Genomic DNA, 21,947 nt, shown 5'->3' on the forward strand with positions numbered 1-21,947 from the left:
CTCCCCTCCCCTCCGGGAGCGCAAGAGGGGCCGGCGCCTGGCAGCTGCAGTCCTGCAGAGGCGGCTTTGGGTGGGGGGCACCCAAGCAGGCCAGTGTCAGGGTCACAGCTGCATCGTAGGAAGACAATCTGCACTCAGTGAGGGAGATGGACTGGGTAGGAGGAGGCTTAGCAGAAGCCTGGCCCACCCCAAAGTCCCCTGAGGGGTCACCTTCTCCTGGGATCCCTTTCTGATGCTCCCTCCCCTACCAGCAGGGCTGCAGACCCCTGCACTTACCCCAAGAGTTGGGCTGCGGGTGGGAGCTTGGGTGGCTGACCAGATGGATGAGAGGATGGACAGACGCACAGGTGGACAAGAGGGTGGCGGATGGACGGACAGGTGGGCAGGGGTGGCGGATGGACAGACAGGTGGGTCACACACGAGTGGATGGGGGCTGGAGATGTGGCTGGAGGGCGGACGCACAGGACCGGGACGGGTGGACAGTGCGTGGAGCGGGTGGCTGGTGTTGGTAGAGGGCGGCCCACGCCTGTGAAGGCCACTGCCCCCAGGGGAACTGTGGCCTCCTGGTGGCCCATGCAGCCCCACCACAGGAGACCCCCAGCCCCGCCTCTCGCCTTCTCTCCCCAGGGTGGATAAGCTCATGGACGGGGCCGGGGACCTCTCCGAGTTCCTCAAGTGGCAGAGGAAGATACAGGCGAAGGACCTGGAGGAACAGCTGGCCGCAGGCGAGTGCCGGCGGCTGCAGGGGAAGCTCAGCCACGAGGAGGCCGTCCTGGCACGGCAGCAGGTGGTGCAGGAGAAGAAGCAGAAGGCCGACCAGAAGAAGGAGGAGGTGACGGGCGAGCCGGGGTGGCTGGGGCCTGGGCCGGCTGTTCCTGTGGTTGCCGCCCCCAGGCATTTCCTCCTAAAACCCACAGAGTCGAGGTGCTTCCTCTGGCCCCATCTCACCAGGTGGGGCTTCTGGAAGCATCTGGGGTCAGCTGGCCTGCGTGGACTGTCTGGCCAGCACTTCTGGTCCAGACTGCCCCCCTGCCCCCACTAGCACGGTCAGTTGGTCCGCACATCCACGTGTGAGGGAGGACCTGAGGTCTGGCAGAAACTTCCAGAAGGCCAGCATGTTTGCATAAGATGCGAGAGGGTCTGTGGACACCCACGTTTCCACTTCAGATGCTCTGGACGTCAGTCCTGCCCTTCCTCCTCCTAGGACGGACGTCCTGGCCGGGGCCTCCCTGCCTGTGTCCCTTCCAGTGGGCCTGGCGGCGGCCCAGATGAGGCGGGAGCCTGCAGGGCCCAGAGGCCCAGCCGTAGCCCCCTCTCCTTAGCCGTGTGCCACTGAGGGCCGCCCGTCGGCAGATGTGCCCCAGGTCCCCGAGAATTACTTCTCCCGGCAGACGCGTCTGTATCTGCTCTTCGTGTTAGGGTTGGTTTTCCTTCCTTTTTAGCTCACTTCTTAAAAATACAAAGTCAAAACAATATGACACGTAGCCTCAGAGAAGTCTTACTTCTTGTAAGTCTGTAACTTACAGCCCATTTCCACCTCCACCCCAAGTCCTTATTTTCATGAATTTCTGTCTTTCCTTCCAAGCAAGTATACACACTTCTTGTTTCCCCTTTCCTTAACATAAACTGTCCCAGCCTGCTTTACCGGCAATGGATAATGTTGTGCAAGTTCTTCCTCTTTGTGGAGGTGGCTTTTCGAGGCCCACTGCTAGAGGAGGGACTGCTCCGTCAGAGTAGCTGATGTGGAGGTTCTGTCTTGTTCTTGTGGCTGTTGTTGTTGGGGGTTTTGAGGTCTTACCAGAGATGCCACATCACCTTCCCTGGGCAGGAACTTCAAGGCCCCAGCACCGGGGGAAGGGGCCCAACCCCCCTGACCCACCCACAGAGGTTACTGTACTGAGTTCAGGAATTTTTGCCAGTCTCAGAGGTGAGAAATAATATCTCAGTATAGCTCTGATTTGCATTGCATCTATGAAACGTGAATTTGAGGATGTTTCCATATCAGAGCCACTTCTGTGTCTTTTTCTGTGAACTGTCTGTTCGTGTCTTTTGTCATTTTCTTTTCTTTTTTTTCCCCAGTTTTATTGGGGTATCATAGACAAGTAAAATTTGTATATATTTAATGTGTATAATATGATATTTTGATATACAGATACATCGTGGGGTGATCGCCACAATCAAGCTAATTAACACATAGTTACTTTTTTGTGCATGTGGTGAGAACACTGAGATCTACTGTCTTAGCAAATTTAAAGTGTACAAAACATTATCGTTAACTCTAGTCACCATGCTGTACGTTAGGTCCCTAAAGCTTATTCATCTTCTAACTAAAAGCTTTGACCTTTTGACCAACATCTCCCCATCCCCCTCACCCCCCAAGCCCCTGGTAACTACCATTCTACTCGTTGTCACTATGAGTTCAACGTTTTTAGATTCCTGCAGAAGTGAGATGAGACAGTATTTGTCGCTTTGCAGCTGGCTTATTTCACCCAGCATAACGTCCTCCGGGTTCATACGTGTTGCCACAAATGGCAGGATTTCCTCCTTTTTTAAGGCGGAATGATATTCCATTATGTACGTATAGCACATTTTCTTGATCCATTCATCTATCGATGGACACTTAGGTTGTTTCCGTATCTTGGCTACCATGAATAATACGGCAATGAACATAGGAATGCAGATGTCTCTTCAACATAGTGATTTCATTTCCTTCAGATGTACCTCCAGAAGTGGGATTACTGGGTCATACGGAAGTTCCATTTTTTATGTTTTGAGGGACCTCCATACTGGTTTCCATAGTGGCTGCCCCAATTTACATTCCCACCAACAGTGCACAGGGTCCCTTTTCTCCATATCTTTGCCAACCTTTGCTATCTTTTGACGTTTTATGCTGGCCGTCCTAACAGGTGTGAGGTGATAGCTCGTCGTCACTTTGATTTGCATTTCCCTGATGATGAGGGATGTGGACCATCTTTTCGTATACCTGTTGGCTGTTTGTATGTCTTCTTTGGAAAAGTGTTTGTTCATGTCCTTTGCCCATTTTTAAAATTAGGTTACGTTATCTTATTTTATTTTGCCATCGAGTTGTGCGAGTACCTTATATATTTTGGACATTAACCCCTTATTGGATATGGGATTTACAAATATTTTCTCCCACTCCGTAGGTCGCCTTTTTATTTTGTTGACTGTTTCCTTTGCTATGCAGAAACTTTTTCATTTGTGTAGTCCCACTTGTGCTTCTGGTATCAAATCAAAAGTAAATAAATAATCACCAAGACCAAGGCCAAGAAGCTCTTCCCCTATGTTTTCTTCTAGGAGTCTTACGGTCTCAGGTCTTACATTTAAGCCTTTGACCCATTTTGAGTTGATTCTTGTGTGTGGTGTAAGATAGGGGCTCAGTTTCATTCTTTTGGGTCTGTATATCTGGCTCTTCCAACAACATGTATTGAAGAGACTATCCTTTCCCCATTGAGTTTTCTTGGTGCCTTGGTCAAAGATTAGTTGACCATCTCCATTTTCTTTTGAGCTTAGAGTTCTTTATATATTAAGGAAAGTAACCCTTTAACTATAGTATGTTGTTACAGATATTTTGTTCCAGGTACTCATTTGGCTGTGCTTAAATGATGTATTTTTGCCATGTAAATGTAATTTTCATGTCATCAAACTTATCAGTCTTTTCTTTCATTGTATCTGGATTTTGAATAATTAGGAAGGTTTTTCCCATACCCATGTTATACAAGAGTTCACGCATGTTTTCTTCTAGTATTTCTGTGGTTTCGTTTTTACATCTGGATCTCTATCCACTTGAAGTTTATTCTTGTACACGGTGCGAGGTCTGGATCCACTTTTATCGTTTTCAGATGGCCAGCCGGTTGGGTCTTCCAATCCATGAATGCGCTACATCTCTCCATTTATTTAAATCTTTTATTTCCTTCATCTGGTTATTTAGGTTTCCGTATGTAAGCCCTTTACAAGTTTTGTGAGATTTGCACCGAAGTATTTCTTTTATTGTTTTCGAGTGGTTGTAAATGGTGCTGTATTTTTAATTTTGGTGGCCATGTGTTCAATCCTAGTAGGTAAAAATGCGATTGGTTTTGTGTGTTGTTTTTGTGTCCTGTGACCTTGCTGAACTCCCTTATTAGTTTTCTAGGACAAACAAGGAATTTAGTTGTAGATTCCTTGGGGTTTTCTCCATAGACAATCATGTAATCTGTAAATAAGAACAGTTTTATCTCTTCCTTTCTGATCTGCCTGTTTATTTCCTCTTCTGCCTATTGCACTGGCTAGAACATTTGTGCCTAGTTCACCATCTTGGCGGAAATCAGCCTTTCACCATTAAGTGTAATGTTAGATGGAGGTTTTTCTGTAGATGTGCTCTTTATTAAGTTGATGAAGTTCCCCCCATTCCTATTATTCTGAAAGTTTTTATCAGGAAATTCTGCCAGATGCTTCTCTGCATCAGCTGATACGGTCATGTGATTTTTCTTCTTTAGCCTGTTAATATGGTGGATTACACTGACTGAATTTCACATACTGAATCAGCTTTGCATCCCTAGAATAAACCCCACTTGATTACGGTGTATAATTCTTTTTATATATGTTGAATTCTATTTGCTACTATTTTGATTTTCTTAAAGTTGTTCTTGCACATAGTTTCATAAGGGGTGTTAGTCCGTAGTTTTCTTTTTTGTAATGTCTTTTGTCTGGTTTTGGTATCAGGTAATTCTAGCTTCATAAAATGAATTTGGAAACATTTCCTCCTCTTATTTTCTAGGAAAGATTGTGTAGAATTGGTATTAATTCTTTGAACATTTGGTAGGATTCTCTAGTGAAATCGTCTAGGCTTGGAGGTTTCTTTTCTGACTTTTCTAAATTAGAAATTCAACTTCCTTACAAGTTATAGGGTTATTCAAATGATCTGTTTCATATTGGGTAAGTTGTAGTTCGTATTTTTTGAGGAATTGGTCCATTTCACTAAGTTTCCAAATTCATGTATGTAGAGTTGTTTGTAATATTCTATTACCATTCTTTTTTATTTTTTTAATTTTTAAAAATTAATCATTTATTTTTTATTTATTTTTATCTGCGTTGGGTCTTAGTTGCTGCATGTGGGTTTTCTCTAGTTGTGATGAGCGGGGGCTACTCTTCGTTGCGGTGCACGGGCTTCTCATTGTGGTGGCTTCTCTTGTTGCGGATCACGGGCTCTAGGCGCGCAGGCTTCAGTAGTTGTGGCTCGTGGGCTTAGTTGCAACACAGCATGTGGGATCTTCCCGGACCAGGGCTCGAACCCGTGTACCCTGCATTGGCAGGCGGATTCTTAAACACTGCACCACCAGGGAAGCCCTACCATCCTTTTTTATGTCTGTAGGGTCTAAAGTGTTTCATTCTTGAATATTGGTGATTTATGTTTTTTCTTTTTTTTCTGTTAGAATTGCTAGAGATTTGTCAATTTCATTGATCTTTTCAAAAAACCAGCTTCTTGTTTCATTGATTTTTCTCTACTGTTTTTCAATGTTACTGACTTCTGCTCTTTATTATTTCCTCCCTTCTGCTTGCTTTGAGTTTATTTCGTTCTTCTTTTTCTAGGTTCTTGAGATGGGATTTATATTACTGACATGAGACGTTTCTGCTTTTCTATTGTAAACACTGAGTGTTACACATTTCCCTTTATTTGTTGCTTTAGCTGTGTCCACAAATTTTGATATGTTGTATTTCATTTTCACGCAGTTCAATGTACTTTTTCATTTCACTTGAGATTTTCTCTTTGACCCATGGATTATTTAGAAGTATGTTGTTTAGTTTCCAAGCATTTGGAGATTTTCCTGTTATCTTTGATCATTGATTTCTAGTTGATTCCATTGTGGTTGTTGAACATACTCTGCTCTATTTATTTTAAATTTGTTGAGATTTTTTCGTAATTGCTTGTTGCATTTTTATGAGGGCTTCTTTACAAATCATTGTCAAATCTAGCATCTGTGATCTCAGTGCTAAGATCAGAGCTCAGTGCTCTACTGATTGTGTCTTCTTTCAGTTGGAGATCATCCTGGCTTTCGGTATGGTGAGTGATTTTCGATTGAAACCTGGACATTCTAGGTATTATGTTACAGGACTGTGGATGTTACTTAAGCCTTCTGTCAGAGCAGCCTCTCTCTGACGCCGCTCTGGCAGGGGAAGGGGGACACCGCCACATTACTGCCAGGTGGGCTTAGCAACCCACCGTCCCCACGTGGCCTCTGTTGACCCCTGAGAGGGGGCCCCTGATGATTTGTGGGTAAGGGCTCCAGCTAGACCTCCATCAATAAATACCCCCCCTGACTGGGAGAGGGAGGAGTACCTTATAACTGCCCCCCACGTGGCCTCCACTGTCACGTGGCAAGCATGGAGGTGAGAGTCCTCACTCTGCACTAAGCCTCCTCTGACACCACCTTAGTGGGAATGGGGAGGGGCCCTTGTTCCCGCGGGTGGGGGTGGACACCAGGTTGCCACGAGCTCTCCTCTGACACCACTGACAGCCGGGGGCAGGTCCCAGCTCAGGCTCCTCCGTGCCACCTCGCCGTGATCTGGGGAGGGCAGAAGTCTTGCGCTCACTCAGCCTTTGCTCAGGTTTTGCCTGTGATGTCTGGTTGGAGCACAGGTTGTGCCACACAGTTTTCTGTGTCTGTAGGCGGCTCCTTTCCTGGTCCCTTGGGAGGCTTTGGTTGGGCTTTTTTGTCTGCACCTATGGCATTTCTGGGTCCTCCAGCACCCAGCCTGGGGCACATGAGGTAACAGAAGACCCAGGGACCCCCCGCTGCCCCGTGCCATCCTTCAAGTCCCACAGTCCCAGCCAGCCAGCCTTCTTCCCTCCACCTTTCATAGCCTTCTGTGTGTTTAGTAATTTATATTCAGGGGTTTTAGTTGTGCCTGGTGGGAGGAATAGGGAAAAGCACCCCTACTCATCTTCCCAGAAGTGGAAGTCCCAGGCGTCGATTCTGATAAAGGCTTTTGCAGCATCTGTGGAGATAATCATATTATTTTTCTCCTTAACTCTGTTAATACGGTTAATTATATTAATGATTTCTTTTTTTTTAAACATCTTTATTGGAGTATAATTGCTTTACAATGGTGTGTTAGGTTCTGCTTTATAACAAAGTGAATCAGCTATACATATACATATATCCCCATATCCCCGCCCTCTTGCGTCTCCCTCCCACCCTCCCTATCCCACCCCTCTAGGTGGTCACAAAGCATGGAGCTGATCTCCCTGTGCTATGCGGCTGCTTCCCACTAGCTATCTGTTTTACATTTGGTAGTGTATATATGTCCACGCCACTCTCTCACTTCATCCCACCTTACCCTTCCCCCTCCCCGTGTCCTCAAGTCCATTCTCTACGTCTGTGTCTTTATTCCTGTCCTGCCCCTAGGTTCTTCAGAAACATTTTTTTTTTTTTTTAGATTCCATATATATGTGTTGGCATACGGTATTTGTTTTTCTCTTTCTGACTTACTTCACTGTGTATGACAGACTCTAGGTCCATCCACCTCACTACAAATAACTCAATTTTGTTTCTTTTTATGGCTGAGTAACATTCCTATTAATGATTTCTTAATGTTGACCCGTCCTTGCCTTCCTGCGACAAATCCCGTGCGGCTTCCCTGGAATTTGAAAGTCCTCGGACTCACATGGGAAAGTCCAGAGGCAGGAGGCAGTGGGTGGAGAACAAAGGTGGGCTGTAGTCGCGAGCAGCCATGCACTTCCCTTGACCACAGACCCTGAGAGGATCCCGGAAGAAGCCACCCGGAGTCACCTTCAGAGGTCCACCTGGAGGGGCAAAGACCCCATCAGAGGGGTGGGTGCTGGAAGCCAGGGCTTGGACTAGAAGCTGCGGCCTGACAAGCGGGCTTGCTGGGCAGAGGGACTGTGTTCAGGCGACCCGCCTGCGGTGCAGAAGCAGCAGCTCCACCAGGGAGGAGAGATGCTGGGAGGGAGGGAGGCCCCTCCCGCAGGCTTTGCCCCGGGGGCGGGAAGGCATTTGGAGCCGCTACCTTCTACTCCTTAGGGCTCTCTCAGTATTCCTGGCATGGGGCTGTTCTTCTGACAGCAAGGACAGAACAGCCTGCCCCCACGGCCCCTCCCCTCATCGGCCTGTCCTGACGCCAGGTCAGCAGGAGGGGCTCCAGCCCGCACAGGCCCCTCCCGTGGCTCAATGGCGGCTTGGTGAGGTCCAGCTCCGTCCCTCCCAACCCTGGGGGTCTCGTGAGCCAGAGGCCTCCAGTCAGAAGCACAGGAGTCGTGGGCCTCCGGGGAACAGCTTGGGAGAGGGCACCCTGTGGGGGCTGACGGCCCAGCCACGACACCCAGGCACCCTCGGCCTCGCGTCATAATTAGGGCAGCTCCCCGAGCCCCGAGCCGTGTTCCCCAAAGCCCGGCCAACTCTGGCTGGACCATCCGGCACAGGTCCAGAGGCTTCTCTTGCTGACCTGGAACGTCCAGGTACATGCATGTAGATGATGAGAGTGTTTTGTGAACAAAGTAACCTGAGTAGACGGCGCTAAACATTTGAAGACAAAAGGAATTGTACTGTTTTCGTGCGCCGTTCATGCTGAACTGGTGACTTTCACAGCCTCCGTGTCGTTTTTTTTGTTTTTAGTATTTATTTAGCTGCACCAGGTCTTCCTTGCGGCATGCAGGATCTTTAGTTGCGGTGGCGTGCATGCGGGACCTAGTTCCCAGACCAGAGATTGAACCCGGGCCCCCTGCTCCGGGAGCATGGAGTCTTAGCCACTGGACCACAGGGAGGTCCCCGGCCTCCGTGTCTTAATGGGACTTTGTCTCCATGGGAGGTTCCGTTGCCACAGCCTGGCCCACAGAGGGAGCCCCTTCCTCGCCTCTGTGCTCTCAGCATCCCTCTAGAGCCTGGAGGCATCCTTTCTTTTTTTTTTTTTTTTTTTTTTTTTTTACTGGTACACGGGCCTCTCACTGTTGCGGCCTCTCCTGTCGCGGAGCACAGGCTCCGGATGCGCAGGCTCAGCGGCCATGGCTCACGGGCCCAGCCGCTCTGCGGCATGTGGGATCTTCCCAGACCAGGGTGCGAACCCATGTTCCCTGCATCGGCAGGCGGACTCTCAACCACTGCGCCACCAAGGAAGCCCCAGGAGGCATCCTTTCTTTTGAGAGGTAGGATGTTTTGGGCCCACCTGAATTTTCTCTTCTTGAGACGTAGATTCAGTAATTCCCCCGCCCCCCCCACCCCGAGGCCCTGGCCCTCACCACAGAACCCAGTGTTGATTTCCATAGCTGAGGGCTGGGTAGGGGAAGCTTTCCTGGTTCTTCCGTGGTGACCAGTATTAAGGTGCTCTAGCAACAGGGGCTGAAAAGGATATATTTGTAAAGTCATGAGTGTAGCTCTGACATTGTTTCCTCATAAACAGTGTGAATATATTTTCTTCACTTAATTTTATCTCCCTTTATTTATTTATTTTTTTGGCTGTGCTGCGTGGCTTGCTGGATCTCAGTTCCTCAACCAGGGATTGAACCTGGGCCCTCAGCCGTGAAAGCGCCGAGTCCTAACCACTGGACCCCCAGGGAATTCCCAATTTTATCCCCCTTTTAAAATAATTTGATGAACCATAGAAATAAGTAGCTATATTGGAAAAAAATGGGTAAAGTTCACGTAATTCTTGCTTTTTTTTTTTTTTTTTTTTTTGCAGTATGTGGGCCTCTCACTGCTGTGGCCTCTCCCGTTGCGGAGCACAGGCTCCGGACGCGCAAGCTCAGCGGCCATGGCTCACGGGCGCAGCCGCTCCGCGGCATGTGAGAACTTCCGGGACCGGGGCACGAATCCGTGTCCCCTGCATCGGCAGGCGAACTCTCAACCACTGCCGCCAGGGAAGCCCGCTTTTTTTTTTTTTTTAATCCATCATTACAGTGAAGTTAATCCGGAGTAGCAGTACCAACATTAGCACAAAATCCCCTGGGTGAGTAACATTTCACACTCCGGTTGTCATGAGTGACCATTCTTAGAGTATATTTTACCGAAGTATTCGATGGATTTAGTTTGGAGGCCCTTGGAACATTTGTCTATTTGGCTTTGTTACGTCAATGCTGTCTGGTGTGTTCTGTGTTCACTTGACTTTAAAGGTGTCCCCGTGCTGGTAGCTGAAAGCCCTTGCTTGGGGCAAGGTCAGCCAGCAGCCCTCGTTCGGGTGGTGTTAGTTGCGGGAGGGGTGGAGAGATGTGCGGAAAACCCAGCTGGGCTCCAACATAGGGCCCAAGGATGCATTAGGCCAGCCTGGCCCCTGGGCCGGACCACGGGTCCGAGGTTTATGTCAGAGCAGACAGAACCAAGAGTCAGCCCAGAACTCCAGCCGGCCAGCTGCCCCGCGAGCCGCTCACCACCCTGGTGGCCTCTCCAGGGGACCACACCGCTAGCTCGCCAACACCTCTGCCTGCTCACAGATTCAGCTCTATCACCTCCTTTCAGTCTCTGAGTGCTCCGTCCTCCTCTCCGCCAAATCCTGATGCTGTGCTGACACCGATGCCACGCCTGACGGGGACGCCGTGCGGGCGTGACTTGGGAGGTGGCACCGCCGTCCCCACTCACCAGCAGACACACTGGAGCCAGGGAGGGGGTGGTTTGCCCGAGGTCACACAGCTGGTCGGGGCGGAGGCAGAGCTAGAATCCTGGGGCCTCCTCCACGGCCTGCGCCGTCTCCTGGGCTCCGCGGGGTTCGCTCCGAGCCAGGAGATGTCGCCCCCCTTCCTCACTCCCCGGACCAGGCTGCCAGCTGTCTCTGTGCCTCCACAGCCAGCCGGGGGTCCGGGGACTCGGCTCAGCTGCCTCTCCTCCGAACCCAGGTGTCTTTCCTTGCACGTAATTTACTTACTTGGGGTACGACTCCTCCAAGTTTCGGTAGCCTACTTTTTCGCACCTCATATTTCCACACAAGCATTTCTCGAACTTATTACAACGTTTTCGAAAGTACTTTTTAAAATAAACATTTTAGGGCTTCCCTGGTGGCGCAGTGGTTGAGAGTCCGCCTGCCGATGCAGGGGATGCGGGTTCATGCCCCAGTCCGGGAAGATCCCACGTGCTGCGGAGCGGCTGGGCCCGTGAGCCATGGCCGCTGAGCCTGCGCGTCTGGAACCTGTGCTCCCACAACGGGAGAGGCCACAACCGTGAGAGGCCCGCGTACCACAAAAAAAAAAAAAAAAAACGTTTTACTTTGGGACTTTTTTAAAGCAGTGACAGAAAAGTTGCAACTAGTACGGAGGGCTCCCCTGTTGTCACCCAGCCTCCCCTGTGGGTCACATCTTACATCAGCACGTGCCTGTGGGGTTTCTTGCACTGTCACAACAAAGCATGGAAAACTGGAGGGCTTTAGCTGCCGTTCTGGAGGCCGGAAGTCCGAGGTCAAGGTGTTGGGTGGGCCGTGCTTGCTCTAAGCCTCTTCTGGCTCCTGGTGACCCCAGGAATTCCTTGGTCTGTGGCAGCCTCACCCTATCTCTGTCTCCACCTTCACATGGCCATCTTCTCCATGTTTCTCTGGGTCTTCTCCTCTTCTTATATTGACACTTGTCATTGGATTTAGGACCCACCCTAAATCCAGGATGGTTTCATCCCAAGATCCTTAACTCATTACTTATTGGATCCTTAACTAGTTGGAAATAAGATCACATTCTGAGGTTCCAGGTGGACATGAATTCTGGGGGGACACCAACCCACTACACCAGGGTATATTTGTCACAATCAAGAAACCAATATGGGCACGTAACTTAACTAAACTCCACACTCTATTTCGATTTCAGCATTTTTTTTCCTACTTATGTCCTTTTTCTGTCCAAAATCCCATCCAAGGATGTCCCAGACTCGTCTTGGCCATGACATTGTCTCAGGCTTTCCTTGTCCTTGGCGCCCTTGGCAGTGGTGAGGCATGCTGGTCAGGTGTCCTGTAGAATGTCTGTCTGTTGAGATGCTCAGACTGGGTGTAGGAGGAAGACCACAGGGGCCACGTGCCTTTTCATCCCATCCCTTCAAGGGTGCCCGCCGTCAGCAGACTTATCGCTGAGGAGGTTGGACTTGATCACCTGGCTTCTCACTGCGGTCATTCCCCCTTTCCACGTTGCACTCCTTGGAAGGGGTCTCTAAGCGGGGCCCACGCTGAAGGAGGTGGGTAGGTTATGTGGATTCTTCAGCACAGAAGGCTTGTCTCTTCTCCCCCATTTACTCACTTATATATCCATATATATCAGTCCACTCATTTATATCAGTGTGGACTCATGCATATTTATTTTATACTTTGTCTTGTAATCCAATACGACGTGAGGTATTTTGTTGCCAGCTTTGGCCACTGGGACCCCTTTCAGGCTGGCTCCTGTGTCCCTTCGACCTGCCCCCATGCCTCCCGCCATCCTTTTGTTTTTTGAGCACTTCCTTACTTTATGATGCCATAAAATGCTGCAGGCTCAGCTTGTATCTTCCCTGCCCCAGACCTCAAATGGCCATTTCTCCAAGAACCGTGGTTCCTTTTCTTAGAACCTGGAATGAACTTGCACAGAAAGGGATGGTCAAAAGCCATTTTTATACGTTCTGGCAAAGTGCTTTAAGAAAGGCTTCCTTCCTGCCCAGCGCGCCTGCCGTCCACGCTGCCACACATGGACCCTGCACATACCATGCAGTGGGAGATGAGCCCCCAGGTGCCAAGACCTCCAGGACTGGGAGTCCAGGGGCTCCCTGGCAGCGCTGGGCAGTGACAGGAGGTATACATCCCACCCTGTCCTTTGTAGTATCTTGAAGACTGAAAATAATATTCTGAATTGTTCACAATAGCTCCACCCTGGAAACAACCTGAATGTCTGTCAATGGTAGAATGTATCAAAGAGTTGCTATATATTCCCCGAAACAGCCACGAGAATAAGCCAACTGCAATCCCGGTGAAAACGTGGATGAGGATAGTACCCCCGGATACTGAGCAGAAGAGGGAAGCCGCAGCCAGGACACGGGGCGCGTCCTGTTTGTGCGCGGTTCAAAGTGGCAACACCACGCCCCGCGGTTTAGAGCTGCGCGTTTCTCAGGCTCCTCCCAGAAAGAAGGGTGTGGGGTGACCGTCAGGGCGTGCCCGGGGGCGCGTGTGATGGGGAGCCTGGGGCTTCCCGGGGGCTGGCGTGTCCTACGCACAGGCCTGGGCAGAATCTGGGCAGCCAGCTCCACGTGGCTGCAAAGTAAGCAGTGCCCTGCTCTCTGGAGTGGAGTCAGCGGTGGGTGGGCTTCAGGGCAAACCCAGTGGCTCTGACTTGGTTTCCCCAGGACACTGTTGGCTGCAGTCCTCAGCTTATTGTCAGGTCTGGGGGGGTGGCTGCGTGGTTCTGGGCTCACACCCCCAGGACCACAGTGGAGGAAGGGAGGACGTGAGGCGGGACTTCCCCAGCAGGCCCCACCTCCAGACGCTGATGAGCTTAGACCCAGGTTCCAGGGTGATTCAGGGTCAGGGACTGGGTCCGCCGTCCAGACCTCAGGCTGCTCCCGGGGCTGGGGCGGGCCTAGGGTCGCAGGCAGCAGCTCTGACTGTGGCCGGCCGGTTGTCCAGACAGCTGAGCTGATGCAGCAATGTGCCGAGAGGCGCCTCCAAGAGGAAAGGTCCATGAAGGAGCTGGTGGAGCAGGTGATGGAGACGCAGAAGAACATCAAGGTGGCGCAGACAAAACTCCTGAAGGGCCGACAGCAGATGGGTACAGCAGGCGGAGGGGGGGGGCGCTCGGTACCCTCCCATGGGAGCTACCTGGGCCCAGCGCCGGCCCTGCTGCTCTCTGACCCCCTCAGCACCCTCTGGTTGGCCCTTAGTTCAGGAGGTGATGGAGGAGAGCCGGGAGCTGCTACAGCGCAGTGCAGAGGCGGCCAAGGAGGAGCAGAGGCGGCGCTGTGAGCTCATCTCCCAGTTGCGAGCCCTGGAGACTCAGCCCACACGCAAGGGCAAGCTGGTGGACCTGACCCAGGTGAGGACGTGGCCCCCGGAGCCCATGCCCATGTGACGACCTCAGGGAGCTTCCCCAGGTCTTACTGGGCCTGGCATTGCCATGAAGGATGTGTGCAGAATTCCCACCAAGGCCAAAGGCAGTCTGGACCCAGGCCGAGATCCACCTATCCGCACATGCCCAGCTCCCCCGTGCCCGCCATGCTGGAGGCCTGGGTCTGGTCCAGATGCTCAGTCCTGCCAGGGAGGCCTCCATCCCCTGGGGGTGGGCAAGGTAGGCTTCGTGGAGCTGCGCGTTGAGGGAGCTCCCGGAATTCACTAGGCCTGGGTGGAAAGGGCAGTGCAGGGAGAGCACAGGTGCATGAAGACCCAAGGCTGGGCAAGCAGGAGGCTAAGAGAAGGGCAGCCGAGCCTGGAAGCCTGTGTGAGAAACACCACGAGAGGCCAGGCTGGCGCGCGGTGATGTGCGGGAAGGCCTGGTCCTGGGGGGTGGGCAGAGTCCAAAGGGCTGTCTACCCAGGCCCCCAGGTCCTGGCTGGGGAGACAGTGCTGAGCTCCATTTGGGCCCTGCCACAGCAGAGGGGCCTGCAGGGCACCCAGCTGAGATGTCCCCACAGAGGTCGAGGGCTGCAGAGCAGGCCCAGGCTGGAGAAGCCGGATGGTGGACACGTCACACAGGCACCACTGAGTAGACAGGAGGAGGTCTCCTGGGCACCAGGCCAGGCCTACGGCACTCAAGAGGGCTGCTGGTACTGGTGCCAGTGCCCTGGAGATGGCCAGGCAGGCTGGGCCTGGGCCTGGTTCCCAGCCTGGGGCCTCCCCTGCCCACCCTGCAGATCCCTGGCTATGGCCTGGAAGGGGAGATGTCGGTCGTGGAGCTGCGTGAGCGGCTGGCCCTGCTCAAGGAGACCCAGAGGTGCAAGGAGGAGGAGAAGCGAGACCAGATCATCCAGGGCAAGCGCGCCAAGAGCCGGGCGCTGCAGAACGCGGTGGAGCAGATCTCGCTGTGCCGCGCAGCCATGGGGAGGTCTGCAGCCTTAAGGTTAGTGCCCGTGGCCCGGGGTGGACGCCTTGGGTGGGCAAGGAGCAGGCAGCCTGCTTTTGCACCCTCCTGGGTGGCTTCTCCTCGCAGCAACCCACCACCCTCCCGCCCAGGCAGTTCCCTTGCAATCACTTGCCCCCAACTATTTTCTTTAAAAAAAAGACAAAACATTTATTTATTTGTTTATTTACTTCTGGCTGCGTTGGGTCTTTGTCACTGCACATGGGCTTTCTCTAGTTGCGGCAAACGGGGGCTACTCTTCACTGTGGTGCGGGAGCTTCTCTTGTTGCGGAGCACGGGCTCTAGGCGCACGGGCTTCAGTAGTTGTGGCTCGCGGGCTCAGTCGTTGTGGCTCGCAGGCTCTAGAGTGTAGGCTCAGTAGTTGTGGCGCACAGGCTTAGTTGCTCCGTGGCATGTGGGATCTTCCGGGACCAGGGCTCGAACCCGTGTGCCCTGCATTGGCAGGCAGATTCTTAACCACTGTGCCACCAGGGAAGTCCCTTTTTTTCCCTTTTAAACCAGGACTTAGTTGGGGTTCACACATCAAATTTGGTTGTCAAACATCTCTCCTCTCTTTTAACGGAAAGCACGTGGACACACGCACCCCTCTTTGTTAGGAACACTGTGGTGACTTTTCCGGCCCCTTGTGGCCAAGTATGGAAGAGATCTGCAAAGATAGCAGAATATTAGCCGCGGCTATCTCTAGGCAAGAGTGGCAAGGGGAGGGCAAGATGAAAGGGCGTTCGCATTTTATCCCCAATACCAAGATAGTTAATACCTATGGAATACTTTTTAAACTGTGAAATACAAGGAGCAAAAAGGAAGAGGCGCTGGGGGGAACCCCGCCCCGAGCGGTCCTCGTAGGGCGTCTCCACCTGCACCTAAATCCCTTGAGTCAACCCGCGGTGGGGTTCTCCTAAGCCAGCCCCGCCGCCCGCCCAGGTCGGAGGAGAAGAAGGCGCAGTCGGCGGCCGCGGGAGCGCCCTCCCGGGACGAGCGGGTGCTGGAGCTGCAGCGCAGGATCCGGGAGAAGGCGGCCCAGCGCCGCGGGCAGGAGGCACTGCTGCACGTGCCGGCGCCGCGGGCAGCTCGCCCCAAGCAGCAGGTGAGCCCCGGGGACGGGCGCTAGGGTGCGCAGCGCGGGCGTTGGAGGTAGCGGGGGTCCGGGCGCGGTGTGGGGGGACGGGGAAGCCGCGGTGGGGGACGGCCCCGCCCCGCGTCGACTTCCACCGCCCGCCCGCAGGCGCAGCTGGAGGCGCAGCGCAGGCTGGAGCTGGAGCTGGAGCAGAGCCGGGAGCGCAGGCTGCGGGCGCTGCAGCGGGGAGGCTCGGCACGCGGGCCCGCTCGCTGCCTGGGGGCCGTCTGAGCTGGGCGGGGGCCCGCCGCGGGACCCCGAGACCCCCGCCCGAATAAAGCCTGGGCGGCGGTGTGCACCTCCCCTTCCTTGGCCGCGCCCCCCGCCCCACTCCGCCCCAGTCTCCTCCCGCCCAGAGCAGGGTTGCCAAATAAAATGCCAGTTATTGCGTGGGACAAGCTAATGCTAACAGAAGGATCCGCTGGAATTCAAATTTATTTGGGCGTCTTGTATCTTATGTGCTAAACATGGCCACCCTAGCCCAGATTCTAGCCCTTCCTACGGCCTTGTGCTAGGCATTCCTGCCCATGCCCCCCCCCCGCCCCCCCCCCATCGGAGTTCCCAGAGCCTGCTCTACTTGTGGAAAGCTGGAATCCCCATTCTCTGCCCGGAGTCGGGTGGCTTAATCCGGGAACCCCCAAGACTGAGAATGTGATTGTTCTTGTGCGATGAGTAGAAGTCGCCAGGATCTTGAGCCGCTGGGAACTGGCCCTTCTCGGCCTTATCTCCCAAACCTCACGGCGATGGGGGGGAGCTGGCCGGGGATGTAGGATCTGCCTCCCACTCCCCGTCTGCTGATGAGGCCACGGGTGCTGAGAGGTGAAGTGACCTGCTGGGAGAGCTGGACCCAAAGCTAAGCCTGGATGCCTTTAGAGCACTGCCCAGCCTTCTCCAGCATCACTGAAGGAACAAGGTTAGAGCCACTGGGCAGGAGCTGGCCCAGGGCCTGGACAGGAATGGAGTGATTCCCCTGGGTCCTCAGACCCATCACTGGACTGGAGGTGCGTGGCTGTGAGGACAGCCTGGCTGAGTGAAAGCCTGCTGGTGAATAAAGCACAGTATGCTGCAGCTCTCAGGAGAGAGAATGAGCAAGCCCATGGGGTGCAAGGCAGTAAGAGAGGGGCTGGAAACTGCCAGGCGGATAGATGTCTAGGAGAGACCCTCCACACCCTACATCCTCCTTGGGTCTGCAGAGGGGGGAGGCTGCACCCCAGGGCACATTCAGACTAAGAGGGTGGACATCTCAAAGGGACGAGAACAGACTAAAGACCAGCGTTCTCCCCCAATACTCTGAACTGTGTCAGAACCCCAGGACTTCCCCACAACTGAGGTTGGTAGAAAGAGGAATTTCCCACCCCCGTCAAATTAGAGCTGGGAGCAGATTAAATTTCATTAAAAAAAATAAACATGGCATTTCTTACTTCCTGTGTTGTTATTCAAACCCATTTCATTTGATATCGAGGGAATACGTTGATGATGACCTGTCCCAAGAGAGGCTCTCAGGAGCTCTGAGGGCTTCAAAAGGGGAATTATTAGCTTCTATAACTGGCAATCCAAAATAGGGTAGACTTCAGGACATGCCTGATCCAGGAGCTCTGTCTCCAAGCTGGTAGCAGTTCCAACCTCACATGTCTGGAGGGAGAAGGACCATCTCTCCCTGGTAGTTCTCATAGGAGGGAAACCTCTCTGTCCTCCAAGCCTTGTGCTCCAGTCTCACTGGCCTGGATTGAACATGCTCTGCTGAACCAGTTCCTGTAGTGGGAGAAGGTCTGCATGGGGGCTCTTGCAGCACATGGGGGCCGAAGCAAGCACTGTGGCAGAGGAAGAGAATTACCCTTCACCTATCAGACTGGCCTCTGGAGCAGAGGGGAGAGGTGGTGGCCCAACAGACTCAGGGTGCTATTAGGAGTAATGCTGGTTGGCAATCCACAGGGTCCCCACCTGCCCTCCTGGACTGGGCAGCTGCTCAGAGCTGCCTTGAGAGCACCTGGGGCTTCGGCTCCATACAAACCCCCGTAGGGTCAGGTCTTGGGCCATCCCCCGAGTTTATGGGCTGAGGGCCAGCCTTGTGTGGTAAACTGATGGCAACAATGTCTCCCGGTATCCATGCTCCTTGCCTTGTGACCCCTGCCAAGGCAAGGAACAGAGTAGGAAATAGGCAGAGTCTATTTCGCCCAGTCCTTGAATCTGGGCTGACTTGCTTTGGCCAATAAGGTTCAACAGGGCTGGCTGTGCACCAGTTTAGAGCCTGGACCTAGGTGGCCTTGGAGGTCCCTCTTGTTCTCTACCTGGCCGCAGTGTGGGCATGTCCAGGGTGGCCTTGCTGAGATGACCTGGTTATTCTCAGAACAAGAGAGACAAGCTGGGCTCTCTTTTCTGGTTGCCAAATTCATGTCCAAGTCCAGTTCTGGGAGCTGAACTCAAGGAACCTACCACCAGATTCTCTAATCCCAATTCTGATATGCAGCCCCACCCAGGGCTGGCATGCACCTGTGTTCACAGTGTTGAGTCCTCCCGACTCCCACCTTCCCCGAGATAAGTACTGCTATCATCTCCATGCTACAGGCCAGGGAAACGTGAGACTTGCCTGAACCATGGAGCTGGGATTCAATCTCAGGCAGGAGGGATCCAGGGCCCACACTCTCTTCTTGATTCTGGGAGTTGCACCAGATGCCCCAGAGACCTCCAGGCTTTTGCCTGGGCCATGGCCCCTTTCCCAGGACGGGGCTGGACCGGACCTGGGTGAGAAGAGTACTCCACGGGTTCAGTCCTTCCCTTCCCGACACCTATTGTCTTCGGGATAATCCAAACTCTTAGCCTGGCATGTGGGCCCTCCAAGGTCTGACTCGTGCCTTCCCCGACCCCAACCTCTCCCAACCTCTGAACCCGTGGCGCACTGGGCAGCCTCCAGTTTTCTGGACATGCTAGCCCACCTTTCCCCATCCAGGCTCCCTCTTCCTGGAACTCTCTCCTCCATTCTAGTCCTTTCAGTTCGCAGGTCGTTTCCTCCGGGGAGCCCTCCCAGACGTCCTGGTTGAGTGCCTCCTCCGGGATCCCGAAGATGGGCCGGGCTGTACTTCCCTCGCGTCTCCACCAACAGCCTGGCAGAGCCCGGGATCGCAGGGACCAGGCGCAGGCCCAGGGCCTGGCACGTCGTGGGGCGCGGGCGCCCGGAGGACCTGCAGATCCAGGCCGATAGTAGAGACACCAGGAAACTGGCTGGGAGAGGCGCGTCGGGCTCCGCGCCGCGAGCCGGGCAGCCGGAGCCCAGACCACGACTCCCGGGAGGCCTTGCGGGCCGAGGGGCGCCTACCGCTCTCTCGCGGGAAGGCAAAAGCTTGAGCTCACGAGCGTGGGCGGAGCCGGAAGGAGGCCCATTTCAAAGTGGTAATAGATGGTTTCTTATCCAATAAGATTGAAAATATACCTCCTCAACCGGCCGACCACGGGAGTAGGGACAGCGGTGGCCAATAGGGACGCGCGGAGGGCGGAGCCGAGGTCTCCGGAGCGGAAGTGGGTCTCTGTTGAGGCGGCGGTGTCTTGTTGAGGGCTTCTCAGCGGCTTCCAAAGGTCCTTCCTCGCTTGGGTGCGTCGACCGCCGCGCCTGCCGAGCCTCACCAGCGCCAGGCAGGGCCAGACTTTGCGGGGAGTGGGCGGCAAGGCAGGGCCGGGCGGATTCGGGGTTCGGGCGGCTTCGCGGCCTGCGGAGGCCTCGGCGCCGCGGCCCAAGGAGCCGCCGTGGCGCGGCCGACCACGCTCGGGCCCCGACCTCCGACCGGGCCTCCCCGGGCCCGCGGGCCTGTTCGCCTGCCCGCCCGCCCCGCTCTCCGCGCAAGCCTAGCTCGGCGCGGGGACGGAAGTGGGGAGGCCCCGCCGCGGGTGCCGGCCGCCCTGGCAGGCCACGGCGCCTCGTCTTAGCGTCGCCGGGGAAACTGAGGCTGGGCGGGGAGGGACGCGCCCAAGGTCACTCGGAGGGCCGGGCGGGACGCGGGGCGCGGGCCTGCGCCGGCGTTCGGGAACACCGGGCGACGGTTTGGTCCCCACCGAGACCGCCGCCTTTGTGTGCTCGCGCAGCCGCTCCGCCATCGCGGGCCTGCGAGTCGCCTCGGGCGGCCGGGCGGAGTCTCCTCCGGGCTAGGACGGGGCTGGGGCACCCGCCGGGGGCAGATCTCAGCAGGTCCTCAGCTTCCGGGCGTTGGCCGGGCGCGTGGCCGCCGAGGCCTGCGGCCGAGACCCCCGCGGGCGCCTGGAGACAGGTGCCTGAGGCACAGAACTCAGTGGACGCCACTTAACACCCTTTGACCCGTCGAGGGAGAAGGGGAGAGTTCAGATCCTTGGTAGGGGTTTTTGTGAGGTTTTGGCTTTTGTGTAACTCCAGTCCCTTCCCATCGACGGTCACGGCCATACCTTCCTTGTGCTTCTGCGCCACGTTCTCGGAGCCAGACCTGGGGGTCTCAGCTCTGCGGTCCTGCATTCGCTGAGGCTGCCTGAGTGGCCGGGGAGACCGAGGTGGTCTCCCCAAGGTCACAGCCTCGGTTCCCTGACTGCGGAGCTAGGTAGCCCTTTGAATTCAGTGACCAGGAGTTTGCTAATGAGAGGCAGAAACGTTGAAGGGAATCGTTTTGCTGTCTTTCTGGTGGTTTGTTTTTTGATGGATGGGGGGACACATTGGGTAGTTTTGTGTATGAGTTTGAGGTGAAATGGGAATATTCAAGTAGAAAGATGTGTAGCTGGCTTCTGTATTGCGTGAACTTGAGTTTCCAACTTTGACTCACATCTTGCTGTAATCCAGTATTTATAAACCTTTTTACAACGACGACTCCGCGCTCCCCGCCCCCCGCACACCCGAGCTTTTTTACACGTTGTTTTCTTGATTGCCCACTCCAGGAAATTTTAATGCTGCTTTCACACTGTATGCCCTTTTTATTTGCTATATGCATGTTTATGCTTTGTACATAAAAAGAGGGGGCTTTTTTTCGCCCCCTTTGAGAATGCGTACGTTAATTTTTTAAGTCATCATATTTTGAGGTCTTCTGCATGTCAAGCTTTCTGCTTGCACAAAAATAGGCATGGTACAGGCCCAGGAGCCAGAGTGGAGAGAGTGAGAGACATTCCCTGAGGTTGAAATATAAATGGTAGAAAGGTGGGACTGGAGAGGTAAGCAGGAACTAGATCACAAAAGGTCTCCGGTATTCCTCCACAATAAGGAGTTCAGAAATTATCTTAAGGCCAGGTGGGAAATCACTAAATTGAGTTCTAAGCGGGGAAATTAACAGGGTTAGGTTTGCGTTTTAGAAAAATCACTGTGCTATGAGAAGGATGGTTAGAAAGGTGGACAAAACTAGTGGCTTCAGGACCAGTTAGGAAGAGAGAAAAGGATAGCCTGGACCAGGGTAGTGACTAGTCACTGAATTTGGTAATGGCGATTGCCAGTCATGGCAGTTCTTCACTGGCTGTTTACTTAAAAGCTCTTAGCAAGGTCCATGTCCGGTAGTTTATACCCCTGCCAATTTTTGGAAACGTTTTGGGGTGCTACTCAACGAAAATATGTGCACAAGGTAATTGGTTTGTATGCTGTATAAAAGTGGCTTTGTATGTTCTTGTGTATATGTTACCCGTGTCTCATTTTGGAATGATTTACGTGCATCTCTCACCGTCCCCAAATCAGGCATTTTTGAGGGATGAGGTGGCTCCCATAGCATATTACAGGGCTGACTCTGTTATGAGATATAATTCACGTATGCGCTCTTCTAACTTATCCTTCTAAGTAGCTTGTTTCCCAGCAGGACTTTGGGAATTTTAGAGCCAGGCATTTCGAGG

General features: G+C 53.6%; 2 protein-coding genes across 3 annotated transcripts in view; both read left to right on the forward strand.

Annotated features, from left to right (window-relative positions):
• CFAP99 (cilia and flagella associated protein 99) overlaps positions 1–19,466 on the forward strand; it is a 43,496-nt gene extending 24,030 nt beyond the window's left edge. Inside the window, exons 10-15 of the mRNA XM_079920894.1 lie at positions 628–832; positions 13,567–13,708; positions 13,821–13,972; positions 14,787–14,992; positions 15,935–16,097; positions 16,236–19,466. Coding sequence (XP_079777020.1) covers positions 628–832; positions 13,567–13,708; positions 13,821–13,972; positions 14,787–14,992; positions 15,935–16,097; positions 16,236–16,358 — 991 coding nt within the window. The 3' untranslated portion in view covers positions 16,359–19,466. The remainder of the gene's footprint in view (positions 1–627; positions 833–13,566; positions 13,709–13,820; positions 13,973–14,786; positions 14,993–15,934; positions 16,098–16,235) is intronic.
• A 158-nt stretch (positions 19,467–19,624) lies between these two features.
• Positions 19,625–21,947, forward strand: part of RNF4 (ring finger protein 4) — a 42,953-nt gene continuing 40,630 nt past the window's right edge. The window contains exon 1 of one of the 2 annotated variants that reach the window (XM_079919298.1): positions 19,625–19,713. The gene's annotated coding sequence lies outside the window, so the exon portion shown is untranslated. Of the gene's footprint in view, positions 19,755–21,947 lie in introns of both variants that reach the window. The other variant, XM_079919299.1, reaches the window with a different exon arrangement.

The sequence above is a fragment of the Stenella coeruleoalba genome, assembly GCF_951394435.1.
Source record: "Stenella coeruleoalba genome assembly, chromosome: 4".
Taxonomy (NCBI): Eukaryota; Metazoa; Chordata; class Mammalia; order Artiodactyla; family Delphinidae; genus Stenella; species Stenella coeruleoalba.